We start from the raw sequence: 18,883 nt of genomic DNA, 5'->3' as shown, positions 1-18,883 counted from the left end.
GTAACCAAGAAGAAAAGATTTTTTCCTTTTTTTAAATCAAATAATATCTTAGTAGATGAGCAATAATTCAACATACCTAAAACAAATATTAATTGAAAAGAACCCTAGAACACAGAGAGGAAGTATGTTGCTGTTTGGTGAACAGCACTCACTGGAGCAGTACTGCAGATGATGGACTATTCAGCAATTCCTTTCTGGAATCAGTTCCACTGATGTGCAACACTCCTCAGTGTCCTGTCTGGTATCTGAATTCCCTTTCTGAAGTCCCATCTTCCCATCATTGTTTGTTTTAAATGCGCAGTGCTACTCTCCTGCAGTTTTATGATGAAAAAATGGCAGCGGTAGGGAGATACTGTTTGTTTGTCCATCCTTTATTATAATATTTCAGCTTCTATCAGCAAGCTCCACTGCCTAGTTAGTCAACAGAATCTCTCTTTTGAAACAAACAGCTATGACTCTCATGACTGGACACATATCTGTAAAATTTGTAGCCAGGAAAGAACCAATGCTAGTAGAATTTTTAGAATTATTTAAATTTTGTTTGACCACTTAATGCTGCCATTCACCTTTCCTCAACCCCATGCATGACTTTGTTAGGTTGGCCAGTCCCACTGTAGACAGCTTTCAAATGTAATCTGGTGCAAGCCAGTTTGTCATGAACCAAATTCTGTGTGGGCTTGCCAGGCTGTTGGAGTGGCTCCCACCACTGCTATCCTGAAAAGGCATGGAAACGTGTGTCTGCACAAATGCAGGAGCCTGCATTCTCAGGGTTTAAATCAGTCTGTTTTCTGACATGGTTCTTATTGCAGAGCATCTCAGTGCAAGCCAGTAATCAGCCAAAATTAGAACCTGAGGATTCTCTGACTTGCAGGGGAGGAGTTGTGTCTAAATCTCTGTAGTTAGAGTGATGCATTTGTTCATATTTTGTCAGATTCAGAGATACATTTTGGACATATCATTCATAGGCAGTTTGGTCAGAACAATGGAAGATGAGCAATGGAATTTTCCTATCTGTACAAATTTATCTGGTCTGGTTGCTGTTTTCATCTTATATGTTGCAGGAAATTTTACTAGTGTTCAGATTAGTGAAAATTTGGAGAAAGCCTGCTCTTCTTCCATAAGATGTGTAATAATCAGGATGCACTTGTGAAACTTCTGTATCCTATATGTGACTCATTTCTGTCATGCAGAGGGTCTAACATGAGTTTTAAATAAATATGTCCACTTTGAAAGATCTTATTGCCAAGTCATTTTCTATAAAGGCAATGTTACTTTGTAAGGGTTAGGTTTCCCCTATTCTCCTTCCCAGTAAGGATCTTCTTTCCTGCATATCTGACCTCTCTGAGATAAGATTTCCTTGTGTCAGCATTTAATGTCATCTGAGCATTATCAGCCTTGGGATTTCATGTTGGTGGCTGTTGTCTGATGGTTAGAGAATGGTCATAGCTCCAGAAGGTGCCAATCAGAGAGGATGAAAAACATGGGAAAGCCATTCGGAGTGATGGGAAGCAAACACTCAGCAAAGCAGAGGCTTAAAGGCTGCGCTGGGTTAGGAAACCATTAAGTACCTGCTTCTGCTTTGGGATATGTGGGGGAGCAGATTCATCTCCAGAAATATGAAATAAGGAGGTTTAACCACAGAATTGCCTTTTCCTTTCTGTCTGCTCCAAGATTCAAGAAATTATTTGAAACTATGGTACAGAAGGCTGCGTAAGAGTTGAGTCCATTAGCTTTTTTCCTTCTTATTCTTAACTACTTACTGCTAACAATTTTATTTTACAAAAGTGAGCCTGTAAATTCATATTTAAGATAATGCTATAAGCTTGTGGCTGTCTTTAAGAGAGTAAGTGAGTACCAAATGCACTCGACTGATCCCAAGTATTTGTACTCGTTTACAATAGTGTGTTACAAACTCAGTCCTGGGATGGATTTCAATGCATCAGTATCTGCAGATTTTTGCTGCCAGATGTGTTTCCTGTACCTCACTAGACACTTATTGATATATGGGACCATCAATCTGATGATGATCTGAATATTTTCAGAAGGTTTTACAGCATTTCTGCTTTCCAAGATGGTGGATAGTTTAAGTCTGGCCCTCACAGGCATGGCAGAGGAGCTGGTGAGAACATTTTGGCTGAATTTCTGATGATGTTCATGAGGTAGAGGAGCAGCAGCTGCTGTACTAGTAACAGAAAGAGAGAAAGACTAATTCCAGGGCAAGGCAGCTTTCAAAGGCAAGTGAGCATCATGTGACTGAATGTGTATAATTTAAAAGAAAAAGAAAAAAGCTAGAACTTCAGCACAGCCTGTCTCTCCAGTATATGAGGAGTGAAGCAAATGAATACGGCCTTGAATACACTTTTTAATTTTTCAACACTGTATTTTGCCAACTTTAGTTCACTCTGTTGACTGTTCAGTCAGACCGTTTTTAAATTAAAAAGGAATACATGGTTGAATTATTTATTAAACAAAAGGTGCTTCCGTGCATGCAGACTACCTGGGTTTTGAATTTCTTTTGCTGTTGGAATTTGAAGAAAGTGCATTGCTAATAAGTTAAGAGATAGAACACTATCCTTCTTCTAAAATAAGTCTCTCTGTCTCTGAGACAGACAGTGAGATAACTTGTGTCTGTCCAGCCAGAGAAGAATGCCTGATCTTCATTCAAATTTCTAATTTTGACCTTTATGTGAATTTGTTGCTCCAGGTTGCTGGGCTCCTTAGAGACAGCATTTCTGGTAGGGAAATGTGTGTGCAAATCAAGCCAGTCTGGATTATCTCCTAATTTTATAGGTGCTTCTGATGGGTTAAAATATGTATTTACTGGTGGATTAATGTGGAGGAGCTGCAAGTAAGCAGAAGGCTTGCAAAAACTTTGTACGTTGCTGCCGTCAGCCTGTATGTCCCTGGAGGCTACCAGTTCACCTTGTCATGATAAGGACCTTGTACAGAGACTTTGCTTTGCTCAGGCCCCATTCCTGCCTCTGTGCTGGTGTTCCAGATTGGTGCAAAGCCAGGGTTTCTTTAGTGTGGCCTGATCTTTTCTTGTCCACTTCCCCAGGAGTAAACAATCACCAGCTTTTGGACTAGACTTTCTGAGCTTCAAGTTCCTTTGGCTGATGGCTGAAGGGAAAACATTTAGGCTGGGAAATTAGGAAGGGTCTTCCATCAGTCGTGGGACTGTGGGCTCCATAGCTTGCTGAAAAATGAGAGGGCTGCTTTACCTGGTATTGAGAAAGGAATTAATGTGCTGAGTCTGAGGAAACATCTGTCCAAGAGGTTGGTATTTCTCATCACTGGTGAGGGACTTGCTAACCACCTAGGATCCTAGTGAGATGCACTGCAAAAGGCTGGTCATGGCCACAAAGAGGTTATAGAGAGAGGTTGATGAGACTGGCCAGGACTCTGAAGAGCTCCCAGTGACCCCAGTGTATAGGAGGGTGGTTGTGAGCCTGGAGCTTTTCTGTGGAAGGAAGGCAGTGAGCAGTAGCGAGTGGCTGGGCACACCCTGGCTTTGATAGCTACAGATGGAGACCTAAAAGATTGCAGGGCCACAGTCCAACACCAGCACATGTAAAATAAGGCTCAGGATTTAGATAACTCTGTTCCAGCATACTGACGTGCATGGCCACAGTCCAACTCCAACACATGCAAAATTAGTTTCAGGATCATTCCAGCATACTGAAGCCTATGCCTAAACCAGTTATTGCCACAAGCTCAGCTAAATCAGAGGACAGCATTCAATTTTTTTTTTTTTTGACTAGAGTAGTTCAGATGAAAAAAATAAAAAAATTCTATTTTCATAGTAGAAAACTGGGTTATTGATAGATCAGCTCCATAGGCAGCATTTCAGAATTTTTATAGCCCAAATGCAAAACCAGCACACCCACAAATATCATTTTATGGTATCCGTGTACATTAAGGCTATTTTACAAAACATGGATATGATTTGACCTAGTAATACTTTTTGAGATACATTAGTATAAAAAAAACTAATGAGTTCTTTCAGATAATATCATGTTCTCAGTATTCTCACAGTACACTGTTAAAACAATGAGGAAAAAACCTATACCAAAGAGTTAAAGGATCCCTTCTCAAGATTTAATGTAATGAATTTAATCAATATTTTTCCATTACAGCAAAACTCATGTAATTAACATATTTTATTTATAGAAAAAGGGTGCTAGTAAAGTAGATTCAGCAGTTTAGAGCTGCTTGTAAGTATTTATTCAAATACAGCTTTTTTTTTTTTTTTGTGAAATGGATAAAAAAGTTGGAAATTATCCTCAAGTGGCTTGTACCAAAGAAGTTAAATGGGAGAAAAATTATTTACAAAAGTATTTATATTAACTTAAAGTGGTCATTTAGTTTGAACGGAGCACTGGAAAGTTGAAAGTAAGAAAATACAGATACTGGAAAAGCATCTCATATCAAAGTCCAAATGTTGTAACACACACCATGACATTATTCACTCTTTAGAGACTCTGTCAGCACCTCTCTAATCAGTAATCTGTAAATGGAATGAGAGTCTTTAATTCTTTCTCATTTTGTTGAGGGGGAAATTAGTAATTTAGCTACCTGTATAGTTCTTTTTACGTGCCTGATTCTTTTGTTGTTTTTATTTTTTCTTGCCAGTGTCTACAGAAAGACATTCCTGCGACATTTTAAATAATTCATGCTTTTCTTTAGTAGAATGAATTTTTATAAAAATCTGATGACCTGCTACTGGCACTTCTGTGCTGATTTTTCCACTCTGTGATAAGATAATAATCATGAAAAAGGGTTTTCTTAAACAATAGTATGCAAGAACTTACCCAATGATGCCTGATGTCCTGAGAGCTACTTATAATGAAGGCAGGTGTGTGGTTCTCACTTGAAAAAAAATATTTGTTTGTTTTTTGGATTTTTTTAACCGAGAAACTGAGGGTGAAACTTGGCTAGTGTAATTAATAAATATTTCTATGCAAGTACTCAAAAGATTTTAACAAATATCAATGGATTTAAAAAACTACCGGGAGATGGGTGTTAATTTGTACTTCTTAGAGTCTGAGAGAATGCATTTTTGGGAACATGAGAAGAACTTAGAGAAAAGAGATTCAACAGAGCTCCCTTCCACCCAGATTCGTCATTTTTCCTATGGTTTACTGATACCATCTTGGATATCCTTCATTGTGTAGCCTGCACACTGTACCAAATGGTCCTGTGTGTCTCACAAGTGTTTTAGGAACAAGATAGAGGTCATGGTGAAGTACCCCTTACCCCTCTGGTTTGTAGGGTTGTAGAGCTCCCAGTGTGGAAGAAACAGGCTAAGAGTGGAAGCAAGGAGAAGGCAACATATTCATTCACAGAAGTCCAGTTAATGGTTATTTTAGTTGATTAGCTAGCAACTTCATTTTCTCCCTCATGAAATTGCCTCCACAGATCCTTACTTCTGGAGCTTAATCAGCAGCAGCAATCCATCCCAGGAGTGGGAGATCAGGAGTACTTAATTAAAGAGGGACTGTAAGGCAACTCTCCCAAATTGGATATCTGATCTAGCCTTGGCATCAGGAGAGCAATGCTAGGTAAAAGTGTTTATCAAGCTCCATGTAGCCACTCTGCAAATCTCAGAGATGGGAATATGATGCAGACAGCTTGTAGAAGCTGCTATAACCTGAGTAGTATGGGTTTTAAGGCCATCTGGTACCTGAACACCTGCCTACAAATAACACATACAAATCCAAAAGATGGTCCAGTTGGATAGCCTCTCTGCTTAGATTCCCCACTGGAATTTTGTCCAAAAGCAGTATACAATCTGTATGAAGTTTGGAAAGACTTTGTTCTCCCTGGTCAGTAATCAAGTGCCCATTTCAAATTTAGGTGACAGGATCAAAGCTAACCCAGGTGAGTCAAGGGTTTGGGTAAGAAAACTGCTGAAAACCACAGACTACTGTTCACACTAACTTTTGGTAAAACTCCAGAATATTCTAAGCCTGTTTTAAGAAAGGGAGGGGGAAACCATATGAAGTATGTCATATGAAAGGTCTGGGAGATAACCTTGCTATCAGAAGCATAATTGGACACCAAAGTAAATTTTGAGGATAGATAGCAAAGACCGTTGGCAAAAAAAACAAGGAAAGATCCGTGAATATGTATTTAAGCCCAACTTTGCTGGTCCAAAAGGTCCAAAAGCTGCTTTGCTTGAGAAGACACACATTATGGACAGAGGAGTACAACAGGGTATCCTGGCAGCTCAGGTGTGCTCTTCTGAAGAAAGCAAGAATTAGCGCTAGCTAGATAAATGACTTTCTGATAAATGGCAAAGTACATTCACTTCTAAGGCCTCCTCTTTTCCTGTGGAAAGATAACACAAGTCTAGTGGAATTTCATGAACCTCATCTGACAAACTAGGTGATTTGGGATGGGAAGTGCTTTCAGCTATACAGTCAGGTTAAGGAAGTAGGATTTCAAGGTCATGATTTTGGAGTGGCAGATCTGAAAAACCAGTGAAGGGGTAGGATGGTGGAAGAGTTTTGCATGCTAAGGGCTTTGGAGAGAAGCTTTTGTATTCTGCAGTTTTGAAACAAACTGCCAAAAATGGTATTGGGGCAAAAATGTAGTGGAGAACAATGTAGTAATCCATGGTCATCTGCCTCTAGCCATCTCTCATTAGGTAGCTAGAGGTTCCAGCAGCTAGTAGTAACATTAAAAAAAAATGAAGACTCTAACCAAAAACAAGCACTCCATGACTCTGCTCTGTGTTTTTCTGATATGCATTGAATTCATTGAAGGACTGTGCACAGGTCTGACTGAATACATTGAAACTTTTAACTTTTAATTGCACCATTTGTGCGCGTTGTGCCCCTTAAGTCAGGGGCACTGGAAGAGGGTGAAGAAGTTTGACATGCCTGCATGTGCATATATTTTTTTAAAAGAATCTTCAGCACTCTTTTAAGTTGTATTCCAATTCAGTTTTATCAAAACTAATATTGTAACAATATGGTGAAGTCTTGACTCAAATGTAAGTGTTGAAGTTACATTGAACTCAGTAGGGCTGGAGATGTGTACAGTAGTGAGATTAAAATTTGAAACTTCTTCTCAGGCTGAGATAAGAATATGTGTGATGGTTTGCAGGATAATGATATGTAACTGTAATCTTCTTGAGTCATGAATGGCATTCCATTGATTTTATACAACTGAACTTGGTACTGCTGATTAATAAAACAATAAATACAGAAAATTAACTATTTTGTGTTTTATTAACAATTTGCATTTCTTACAGTATTTCATTTTCAATAAGTATAAAATCATACCCTTGAATGGTAAGATGTAATTGCTGATCATGTATCTCTTTGTTCCAGACACTTTTATAAAAGTGTATGTATTATGTATGATGTGACCTTCAAATGCCATGAATGCGTTGTGCAATAAACTGTCAATATTTGTGGCTATAAGGTACTAGATGACTTTTACAATAATTGGAACAGCTTTATTAAAAGCTTGGATCACTCAGCTGGTTAAAGAGAAAGACACAGGCCAGTGTTCATCTGGGAGTTTCCTCCTGCCAACTGTTAAATGAAAGATATTGTAAGGTGCTTAAGATGTCTTCTTTCTTAAAATAAAACCCAAAACAAAACAGTTAAAGAGGTCTCATACAAAAAATATTCTCTCAAAAATATTTTTTTTCACCATGCTCAATTTTTGGTCAAAACTGAGCTCTGTCAGCTAGTGGAAAGTAAACAACCCTGTGTTTTAAGTGCTAAATCTGAGTTTCTATGTCTTTCGGTCACACGATTCTTCAAAGAAATGAAACAGCTAAAATGATGTACTCAGAAACTGTGTTTGATCTGTGATTATCTTAAAAGGTTTTAAAATTTTAGAAAAAAATTGAGAAGTAAGACTGCTAAGAACTGCAGAAAAAAAACCTCTGTAGGGAATTTGATTGGAATGAAAAGAAGAGGATAAGAAACATTTTGTGATTAACAAAATCTTAATTTTGTTGAAGTGTTCCATCAATGTCTCTCTGTGCTATATACAGATTTTGCATGAGTCTCAGAGCACCACAATGAAAAGCATTAAGCTATAACCAGCACTGCATACATACAGTATTGCCATGCAAAGTGTTGTGAACCCATGGGGTGTGAAAACCACCAATCTTCACATGTAGGGTGTTCCAGGAGTGGGCTTAAGGTGTGTGTGCATCACCAGTTACTAAGAAATTGTTTACAATATTTTGGCTCCCTTCCTGTTGAGCTTGAAATAACACCCAGGCACTCCCCTGCAGCCCGAGGTGTTGGCCGTGGCTGCCATTTGCTCACTTCTACAAGCTGCAAGTCTTGCCCTGTACAAATGGTTCTGGGCCTTTTACTGCAGTTTCATTTAGACTGTATTTTAAGTTTAACTCTGCCAGTGACTAATTGTTAACAGAGGCAGGGCAGTTTGTGCATGTTGTTTGTCTGTGTGGTTCAGAGGGCTAAGAGGGAATTCTCATGTCAGACGTGGTATCTTTTTATTTACCAGTGGAACCTTTGTATAATCTTTATTTCTAATAATACAAACAATGTGAATGCTGCTTTCTCACTAGTAGGCTTCCTTTCCAATTCTCTTCTAAAATAGCTCTGTGTTTAAACAAATTCTCTGCCAATCCATAGAAACAGTTTAAGATTCCCTTATATGGTCATTATAAAACCTAAATCCTGGATGAAACAATAGAGACAGCAAGTTGTTCCTGACCTAAGACATTAGTAACTCTTTCCGGAGGCCTAAAATATAACTGTAATATTTAGTAATATTAGAAACCTTCATTTTAAACCATGAACTTCACTGGCAAAAAAGTGTAGTGACATCCCCTAATAGGGTTCTAATTTCAAATTATGAGCACAGGGCCAGATTCTGTTCTCATTTACATGGGATGATGCTAATTGAAGCTACTTCAGGTAGGCAGAAAAATATGATTAATTATATCTCTAATTATATTCCTATTTTACACTATTTTCAGTATTATTAAGGCTTTCTCTTAGGAATAGGCAAGAAAGGTAAAGCATGTTTTCCCAGAAACTTGGCATATTTTATGTTGCTTCCCAGGGAATGAGGTGGTTGAGTTCAGGCACACTTGCAAGAAGCTGACAGCAGTGACAGGATTAACACCAAATATCTTCTAGTTCCTTTCTTGACATTAGATTTCCTTCCACAAGATGGACTAATCTGGGTGGTTTATGGGTCATCAAAAAATAGCTGTGGTCACTACCACTTCTCATTGCACCAAGTTTCAGTAACTTTCACAGGCAGACTTGAAGAACTACAGATATTCTGAATTTCAGAAATATATGAAAATCTGGGATTACGTGCAGCTTTAAAGGTTGCTGGCCACATTTTCAAAGGGTTCTTTAATAATGTTGAAAATTGTGCAAGACCAAACACATACTTGTAAGTCTGATTACCTATTTTGTGAGTTGATTACCTTTTCCATGTGATTGCCTGTTTTTGGCTAATTTGGCAAACCTTATGTCGACAAACTCCAACTGACTTCACTGATGATTTAGCCTTCACGAGGACTGCAATTTAGCTCCTTTGATCATGAAAGCACCTCTTTGTGAATCCCTGCACCTTCACATACACGCAGCAAATAAATACTCTGGTGAAATCTGTGGCACATATATGTAGATGTTCCTTTCAGAATTTGATTGCTATCATGGCTGAAGTCAGTGCTGCTGCCTAACCAAGTGAAAACAGTTTTCTTTTTACAAAAGCAATCCACCCTTTTCTAGTCATGTTTATGGGCTCATTCCAGATAGGTAGACCAGTCATACAGAATATATATGGAAATGTCAAAGAATTTGTTTCCTTTTGCTCTTCATATGACTGCCTAGATAGCTTCTGCTTTGAGTACAGAGACTCACTGTCCATCTAAGTTTGTCTTCTCTTTTCTGGCAATATCCACTGAAGCTGGCATTTCTCTTCTGTGGCATCTGTATCTGTGTGCTGAGGGCGCTGCTGGCCGTGGCCATGGCTTGTTTCTGGCTAGACCATTCCTGATAACCAGCAGTAAGATATTGACTGTAAAAAAAGGATTCACTGGTGTCTCTCTCACTTTCTTTTAACCTTCTACTGTAAAAGTGCTCCTGGCTCCAGAACTGTTTGTGGGATTATCTGTCTCTGTGGAAACTCTTTCTGCCTGTGGCAGTGAAGTGGAACCAACCTGATCTCCCTGCTAGATGAGGAGTGGTGGCTTTTAGGCCCTTCTCTCCTGAGAACTGGGCATGTGTCTGAAGAAGGGCAATCCCTCAAATACTGATCTTATGAACTGGCTAATTTTTATGGCAGTCTGCATACCAAATCAATTTGCTCACATTTTGGCCAAATTGGCTCTTTGGTTATGCCACCTTCTGATACAGACGTTGAAGTGAACTTTCTTTCCTTGCATTTACCCCACGAGAACATGGGCACAGTCACATTAAGTGCAGTTGAGGCATGGTGTGCAAGAGATGTCCCTGTCATACCTCCCCAGAAGCTGCTTTGTGGCTGAATTCCTCTGTCCTGGGTCAGGGAGTGCTCTCTGCCTGCCCAGCAGGTACAGCACACGGAGCAGCTGGGGACTCACAGCTGCTCCTTGTCCTTAGACTGGCACAAAAAAACTCTCATATTTAGAACTGAATGTTGCTTTCCACATTTCTGTCCAGGACTTTTGCTGTGAACTTATAAAGTGAAAGGAAAGCTCAGTGACAGTAAGTTCAGAGGCAAGGCTGGGAAGTCTCACATCTAGTATATACATCTATATCATACTTTAGTCTCTTATTTCCTGCACTTTAATCAGGAAAGGTTGGGATGGGCAGGAAGATATTCAGGATGCCGACCTGCCTATAATGGAAATGGATAGTACAAAAAACCAGTGTAATCCCATGTGCATCAAGTGCACATCATATAGATCACGTAAATCAGAGAACCACAATGGCTGTAAGATAAGTAGCTGTTCTCTTTCCTTCCTGATCTTTTATCCTCAGAATTGAGAAGCCCCCAAAACCATAGCTAAAATCCTGAGTAAATAATAAATTAATTTGTGGAGGCCAATCCTAGTTTTGCAGATCTGTAAAACTACTTTTTTGCTATATTTTTTCACAATTTAACAGAGCTGAGACTTTCTGCTTGTGAAGGTGCTTTAAATAACAGGAGAAGGTGGACGTCAGAGGTGTAGAATACATGATTATGGGAAAAGCTGAGGATTTTTCATTCCCCACATATTCTGATGTTGGCATAGTCTGTATTCTTCAGTTTGTTTCTTAACTTTATTCTTGTCAGTCTCTTCTTTTTTCATCCTTAGTTTCCGCAGATCACTTCTGAGAGACTCAACATAAGAAAACCTCAGTAGCAGAGTCAGTGAGACTTAAACACATTTTAAAGTTAAGCACATTTTAAACTTAAGTGCTTTGACAAAGAGGTACAATGTAGCAAAATGGGGCCCTGGTAAGAAGCTGGGTTAGCATTTGATGGGGAGAGTCGGCAGCCTTGAACATATCTTTTCATTGTTTGAAATAAAAGAACTTAGATGTAAAGCTGCTCATTCAGGTAGCGATGGCCTCCAGCGCTTCGGTGGGCTTTGTGGGCAGAGGAATTCAAAAGAAAACCCCTCAGCCCAGCTTTAAAGTCTTAGGAATGCTTTCACTGTGGGAAGAAAAATTCTTCAAGGTAAGGCCCCTGTTGGAGTAAAGCCTTTGGAGCTATCTACTGTATGTCTACTTAAATCTAAAAGAGAACTCTTCAGACCACCCACATCTTTCTTTGCTTCATTGTTGTTTTCAGCTTGCTTTTTCAGAGGGATTAGTGCTAGAGTAAACTCCATCGTCTTGCTCCCTTGAAAAAATTCAATTTTGTGTAAGTGAAAATTAGACTCTTAAATCTGCAAAGAGAGCTGTTCATCTTACAAATTTATTCTTTTTTATTGGGCCACACATATTCTAGATAGAAAGATAAAAGGCAAATGGATAACAGGCCATCATTTAGAGTGACATGTAGCAAAACATAGCTAGCAGTCTTATTCTGTAAATTCCTTCTGAGTGGCTTGTTAACTTTATCTATATATTTATCTATAATGTTCATATACTATTTATTGAAAATCAAAATAAAATCCTGCAGTTTATCATCATGCATTCTGTGTTTTGCACTTCAGAAAAATATAATTGCACTCAGGAATTCTTTTTTTTTTTTTTTTCCCAAAGAAGCTTAAGCCATAATTATATACAACTTTTGAGGAGTAAAAACAGGGAAAGTCTAAACTCTTTAGGGATATTGGAATTATAGGCTAGCACCTACATATGTTTTCCTAGACTCACAAGGACAAAATAGACTCCTAAAGAATGCAACTTTATGTACTTGAAGATAATTCAAAATTACATTTACTAGCTTTCTAACTTAAATATTATGCTTTAACTCTGCAGTCTAAGAACAGTCAGAAAATGTTAAATAAGAATGTGATGTGAAAACTATCAGATTTACATTTTGAAAAGTAGTAATAGCTTGATTACATACATGACTGAGATAAGCATATATATATTTATAATATATATATATGTATTTAATAGCTCTATCATCTCCTTCTTTCAGCTTTAAGCAAAATAGGTTAGATGAACAATTTTATAATACATACTGAAATGCCTGTTAATGTTACCTTTTCCAGAAACATGGTATTTGGGTCTCTGCTGTTACTGTGAGAATAAATTTTATTAGAGCCAAATATTTAAGTCTTTCTTATGTCCCATTACTTCCTTTTAAAAGGCAATGCTGTGCAAACTGCACTATGTTTCCTGACAGCTTTAGTTACATATCAAATGGGTAAAGACAGAACATTTTTAGTCAGTAGTTTATGGTTGAAATAATGAAGACTCTGTGTGCAGGTTTTAACTCTGTGCTCCCCACCTGGATCTAACCCAGATAGCTCAGTTCTGCACAGGGTGTGATGCTGTGTCCATGTGTCCTGCTCCTGACGTGCCAGGAGTGTCAATCTGGGTCACAGCTTCAACACTTGCCACGGTTTTTGGTGACATCATGCATTGGTGCTTATAGTGATACTGAATAGATGCTTATAGTGATATTACATGACCCTCTGTGTGCAAGATGATGGATGAGCCTTGTGTGGTTTGAATAATTACTTTTTTTTTAATGCCCTCCATTTTTTTTTTCTTTTGCAATTTTTATGTCAGTCTTTTGTAAGTTATTTTATTCCTTGCCTGCTTGGATAAAAGCAGTTCATTCAAGATGGCTGAAATGACTGTTTCTTTATATCAGGAGAGAGAAGAGGTGTCCTGGAGTCTCACCCATTGTGTTATGATGTAAAGAATAAGTGTAGCTGTGAACTCTGAAGGAGAAAACACAGGAGCTGTGGGTGAGAGGGAGGTGGAATTCCCCCTCATCTGACCAGTTTTTTCATTGTTTTTCACATGATATTAGGCCACTCTCTGGGTTGCCTGTTGTAATTCCAGTGCTGAGATGTTGCAGAGGAAGTTGGTGAGCTCTGCATGTAGACCTTGTCAGTGCTGTTGGACTCCCTGCCACTGCAATTCTCTTGTTTTAGGAGGTTTTATTATACTGGTGCAAACTTTTTCCCTATAAAAGCCTACAGGTTTTCAAAATACTTGTAAATTAAATAGATTCAACAAAACAACAATCTCAAACTTTTGGGGAAAAATTAATAGGAACCAAGCAAAAGAAGAAATCAAACCAGCTGCTGACACAGCTGTTTCTTTTCTTGTATAATTCAGTATATAAAGGTACCATATGCTGCTTAAAATCATGATGGGAAAGATGAAATAATTTAAGACAATAACAAGAAAATACATGAATTGTCAGCATTCTGTCAGATTTAAAGAATGAAATAGACAGGTGTAGTATTGACATGTTTAACTTTGTGTTGTGTTAGCAGTTTTAGTGAGAACAACTTCTGACATGTGCTGAAGTGATGTGAGAACATTTCTGTGTTGCAGACATTGGAGAAGAAGCTGGGAGATCTGTAGGAGTCCAGCAGCCAGCTTTACTGAGAGACAGGAGCCTTGGTTCTGCCATGAAAGACTGCCCATATTGTGGAAAAACTTTCAGAACGTCCCACCACTTAAAGGTCCACTTGAGAATACACACAGGTGAGAAGAACAAGTGAGCACTGTCGGCACGAGCCTCGTGTGTGTGGGGGTTAACATAAACTGTGCCTAGGAGCCTTAATTCCCACTGTAGATTTGGACTTATTAGTTGGAGAAAGTCTTTTGAGAAAGATGTATGACAGTCTTAAATAAAAGCACAAGGAATGTGTTGTTGGATAAAGACCACTTTAATAGAATCATCTTTTCCCAGTTGAGGTTATTTCTGTCTCCTTCCCTGCTTCATCACTGTTTCCTTCAATTACCCTTGTCCTTCAATAGGCATAAGCCTATTGGTTTCAGACTTAGTTATACTAACTGCTTCAAAGGCCTTCCTTAGCATCTGCTTAGGGATTCTGTATGTTTTTCTCAGTTACTATTTTTGTTCCATTTAGCATGCTCATTTTTAACCTCTCACTGTTCATATGAATGCATCAGCTTCACGGATCTGCTTTTTTTTCTCCCCACTAGAACTCACACGAATTAGTACTTGTAAGTAATAAAACTTATCATGCTTTGCACCATGGTAAAATTTCCCATATTTTATTTCAGTAACAATCACTGCATTTTACCCTACAGAGATTTGCTACTGGGCTGGATGTTCACTTTGTTTTGGTATTTCTCTCACTGGGAGGACTGCCCTCAATACTAGTTAGTTCTAGTGACTCCATTCAAATTTTAATATTTCATTTGCTTGAAAGTACATATGTGCATGGCAAGGTCCAGGTAGAGGCACAGTATGTGTTCAAGAAGACTTTATCCATAATTAAATTCTGACATAAAATGTTATAATCCTCAGGTCTTGTTGACATAATTTGAAATTCTGTATATGGTCGATAGGATCCTGTTTTCTTCCCAGTGTTAATTGTCATGGTAGGCTCTGGGAGAGTATTTAAAACTTGAGATTTGGGATATTTCTTTGTGGAAACAGATGTAATAATTTTAATTTTCTTTTTAAACAATTTTAATTTAATTTCAGAATTTTACTGCTACTTTCCTAATATGAAGGTAAAATAATTGCATGAAGAAATACATTCCAATTATACCTCCTGCTTGAAAATCTTCACTTTTAATTTTTATTTCACTGAAATACCAGATAAGCAATATTTCCCTCCCTTCCTAATATCAGCAGTGATGTTTGTCCTATGTGTGTGTGCATAATACTTAATGTTGGGTTTATGAATGTGAGGCCTGATTTTGAAAAATAGAAAATTAAAATTATTTAAAGGAAAAAATATCATTTTTGAAATGGGCAAATTTGTTCACTGTATTTCCATTCTTTCTTTGCATTGTGGAGTAGGAGTATACCTCACTGAAATTTAAAATTTGGCACCCTAATGTATTTTTGTCTGATTGGATTGCAAACTACTTAGGGCAAGAATATTCTTCTCTGTGTGCTGAGCTTTGGTGGGAGGGGAGAAGAAATCCGGTGAAAACCCTATTTGTGTGATTTCCAATGTAGTAAAAGTAAATTGTAGTTATTTTATTGGAAAATAATCTTGTAACTCTGGAGGTTAAAGAGTTTGACATTTTTAGTATTTGAGAGGGAAAAGAAATTCTTCAAAGTTACATGAGGTTACCCATCTCTTCATTTTGTTTTACTATATAGTGAGCACTTTGTTCTTATGTTAAACATGGCAGTGATTATACACTCGGTATTTGTGCCTTAGAACTAATGGAAAGTAAATTAATTACAATGGAAATATTCCATAAAAATTGCATATTAATACTCACTAAAGAAAATTAAAACAAGAAAAAAATAAACTGTATAATATAAAACATTTTCTTAAAGAAACTATGGAAACAACATTTACAATGTATTTAAAAATCATTATAATTTTAAAATAGGTAAAGATCAATTTCCATTAGGTTGAGAACAAAGTATTTGTAAATAATGACAAGAGTATGTTTAAGTGAAGCAATGTTTTACATATTGGAAATAATTCTAATAAATAATATAAAAATGTAAATTGGCATATTACTAGAGTTATTAAATAAAAATTAAGTTGCTTTGCAGTAAGTGGAAATGATGTAATAGATACCAGTTTTTAAACAAATATTGGTTAGCTCATACTTCTCAGGGACAGTTTCCTGCTTTTTATGTCACACTCTGTCTTTATTATATGCCTGGATCATATAACTGACTGATAAAAAACACTTTACTGTATTTCTCCACTACATTAACTCAATTACTGTTCTTGTTCTCACAGCACCTGTTTGTTAGAGATGAGCTCAAGCAGTTCAGCAGAAGTCAGGTTCCTTCGAACATCTGTGTGTTTGGAGGCACACGACTGGGTTGGTTTGGTACTCATGCCAAGAGCAGACCCAAAGTCTGATCCAGCCAGGAGGTGCTTCTGTGGCAATTGGCCCAAAAAAGCTGGAGAAGCAGCTTGATCTTGCACAAGAGGAAGAAGCTGTGCTCTGTTTTTGAAGAATTAGCCAGTGGCTTGGGTTGCTTCTTTTTCTGTCGGATATTTCATGGTTGCAACCTACTCGACACTGAGCCCTGGTTTCTGTGTAGTTTGCTATCACATAATAAGCCTGTGAAGGTAAAAAAAAAAAAAAAAAAAGGAAAAAAAAAAACCAAACAAATCAAGGTTTTATTTAGCATACTCAGTTTTGTCCCAACACAACTGTAGAGGATTTTTCTTATCTAGCTCAGGGATATTCAGGCAGGAAGAGCTTTAAGGGGAAGATAGTAAAATATGATTTCTGATTGTTCCCATGTGGCAAGAGGAAAAGGGCATAATTATGTGAAATCAGTTTCTCCTCTTTCTTGCTCTAAAAACAGTTGATGAGTGAGACAATTCCCCGGGACAGCCCTAAATGGAGAGAGGAAGGATTTGCAGGCCAAAATACTTGTAAGCCTTGAGTCAGAGAGGATAGACAGATCTCTGCATGCCCTCTTAGATGAGTTCTTGGTGCTGAGCAGTGGCCAGAGATGGGCTGTGCTGCCCTCCCAGCTCACACAAACTCTCTGGGAGGAGAGGCAGGGACAGGGGCAGAGTGTGTCTGTGCACAGCAGTGCCTGGCAGGCAGGTGGGAGGTCTGCCCACTCTGGGAGCCAGCCCCCTTGCTATAAAATACATAACAGCTTCTCATGCAGCTGAGAAGGCCATAACACAAAAAGATTAGAGATGCTCAGCTTTTTGTAAAAAAGGAAACCATTAGAGTATCTCAGACCTACAATGTGCCATATGCAGCTGCTTCTAGAATTGTCATTTTGCCCCACTGGAGGCAGCAACTTAAGGTCCCTTCGTTCAAAGAGCTGAGCATCCCCTTTATGTTCCTGAGCACTTTCAACCCCCCTGAAACACAATAAGTGCTGTGGGTTTTACATGGCATGCCTTGACCTTTGGACTGTGCAGAAACAGTTAAATGTAAGACATTAAAATTTCTTATGTCCTGCCTTTGACAGGAGACACATTATGTAGGAGCTGGTTTCAAAGTGGCTCTAGCACTTCTTTGCACCTCACATTAGCCCTCAGAAGGCACTGCAGATATAGACCAGTTTGGGTTTGTGCTGTTATTAGATGCTCAGGTATATTCCCAGTATGATGGACAAAATTAAATCCCTTGAGTAAAGAAAAAAGGATTATGTGCATGAGCAAAGGAAAGATGGTTTGGATTGTGCTAAACAGAAGGAATCTAAGAAAGAGATGAATAGGAAGAAAAAACTTGCCAGGGCTGTATCCATTGACTGAGAGTCTGCTACGATACGTGTGACACACATCTAGCATATATTAGATGTATTATATGCATTTACAGTGTTGCTGCATTTTCCCTTGGAAATGTGACTAGCCAATTTTAAACCATGCTTAGATGAACTGATGAAATACAGTAAAAATGGTGCTGTTTTAAATGAATTCAATTCACATTTCCTTCCTAAAAAAAGACTGCCTGTTGCCATTCTCTGAAGGCGCTTGTAGTGGGATGAGCAATATGAATAATTAAGGAAAATGGGTATGTGTGCTCCAAGAGGAGACAATTTTGGTATTGAACATCCTTTATTCTTACATTTCTAAGATGAACTAAAAGGACTTTTCATTTCTCTAGATTCCTCCAGATTTCCCATCCTTAACATTGTACAGCATGCCTTTTCTCCTGTCTTAATGACATCCCAAACTTTTGTTGAAAATAATTGATTGAATTTAAATTTCCTTAAAAGTTTAAGAGGTAATGTTACAGTATAAATTTCCTACCAAACACTAAGTAGGGAAATATCCATTAGTGAAATTAACTACAGTTTCTAGGTAGCTAACAATGTGCAGTATACAGTAGGGCATGGCTAATGAACACTGCAGTGGGTGATATTTCATTATACAAATTAATGCTCACATTTTAATGGGAAAGTCACATAATGAATCTCAGCTTCAGTGACAGCAATTAGAGACACAGATTGTCCCCTTCTGGACAAGGCACTGTTTAGCAATAAGCAGCTGTGTAAAAAGTCTTCAGGTTTACAACGTATATATATGCTTTGGGGGAATTGTGTACAGTTTATATTAATGTACTGAATCTTCCCTGCAAAGTAACAGCCGTATTTATCTCTCTGCATTTTAACTAAGTAAAGACATGTAAAAAGACTAAATAAATATTGCAGATGAGATATAAATAAAGGAAAATATTCAATTATAAAAGTTTATAAAAATTAAAATATTTTATAGTGGTGGTGAGTGCACAAATGAAAAATATTTAATAAAATGAGTAAAACCATCCAAATTCTGTCCTTTTACAGGTAGTTTACTCTTATATAATAGAGAAAAATGACTAGTAGAGGAAAGTAG

The 18,883-nt window shown here is 37.8% G+C and overlaps 1 protein-coding gene across 1 annotated transcript in view; it reads left to right on the top strand.

Moving 5' to 3' along the window:
• The window catches only part of ZNF536 (zinc finger protein 536), a 184,226-nt gene that overhangs the window by 41,338 nt on the left and 124,005 nt on the right, over positions 1-18,883 (top strand). Inside the window, exon 2 of the mRNA XM_053953232.1 lies at positions 13,950-14,102. Within this exon, the coding sequence (XP_053809207.1) occupies positions 13,950-14,102 (153 nt within the window). The remainder of the gene's footprint in view (positions 1-13,949; positions 14,103-18,883) is intronic.

This window comes from Vidua chalybeata, chromosome 11 (genome assembly GCF_026979565.1).
Source record: "Vidua chalybeata isolate OUT-0048 chromosome 11, bVidCha1 merged haplotype, whole genome shotgun sequence".
NCBI classification, from domain to species: domain Eukaryota; kingdom Metazoa; phylum Chordata; class Aves; order Passeriformes; family Viduidae; genus Vidua; species Vidua chalybeata.
Note: the sequence above shows the minus strand (reverse complement) of the source record. Positions and strands in the feature narration are given on the sequence as shown.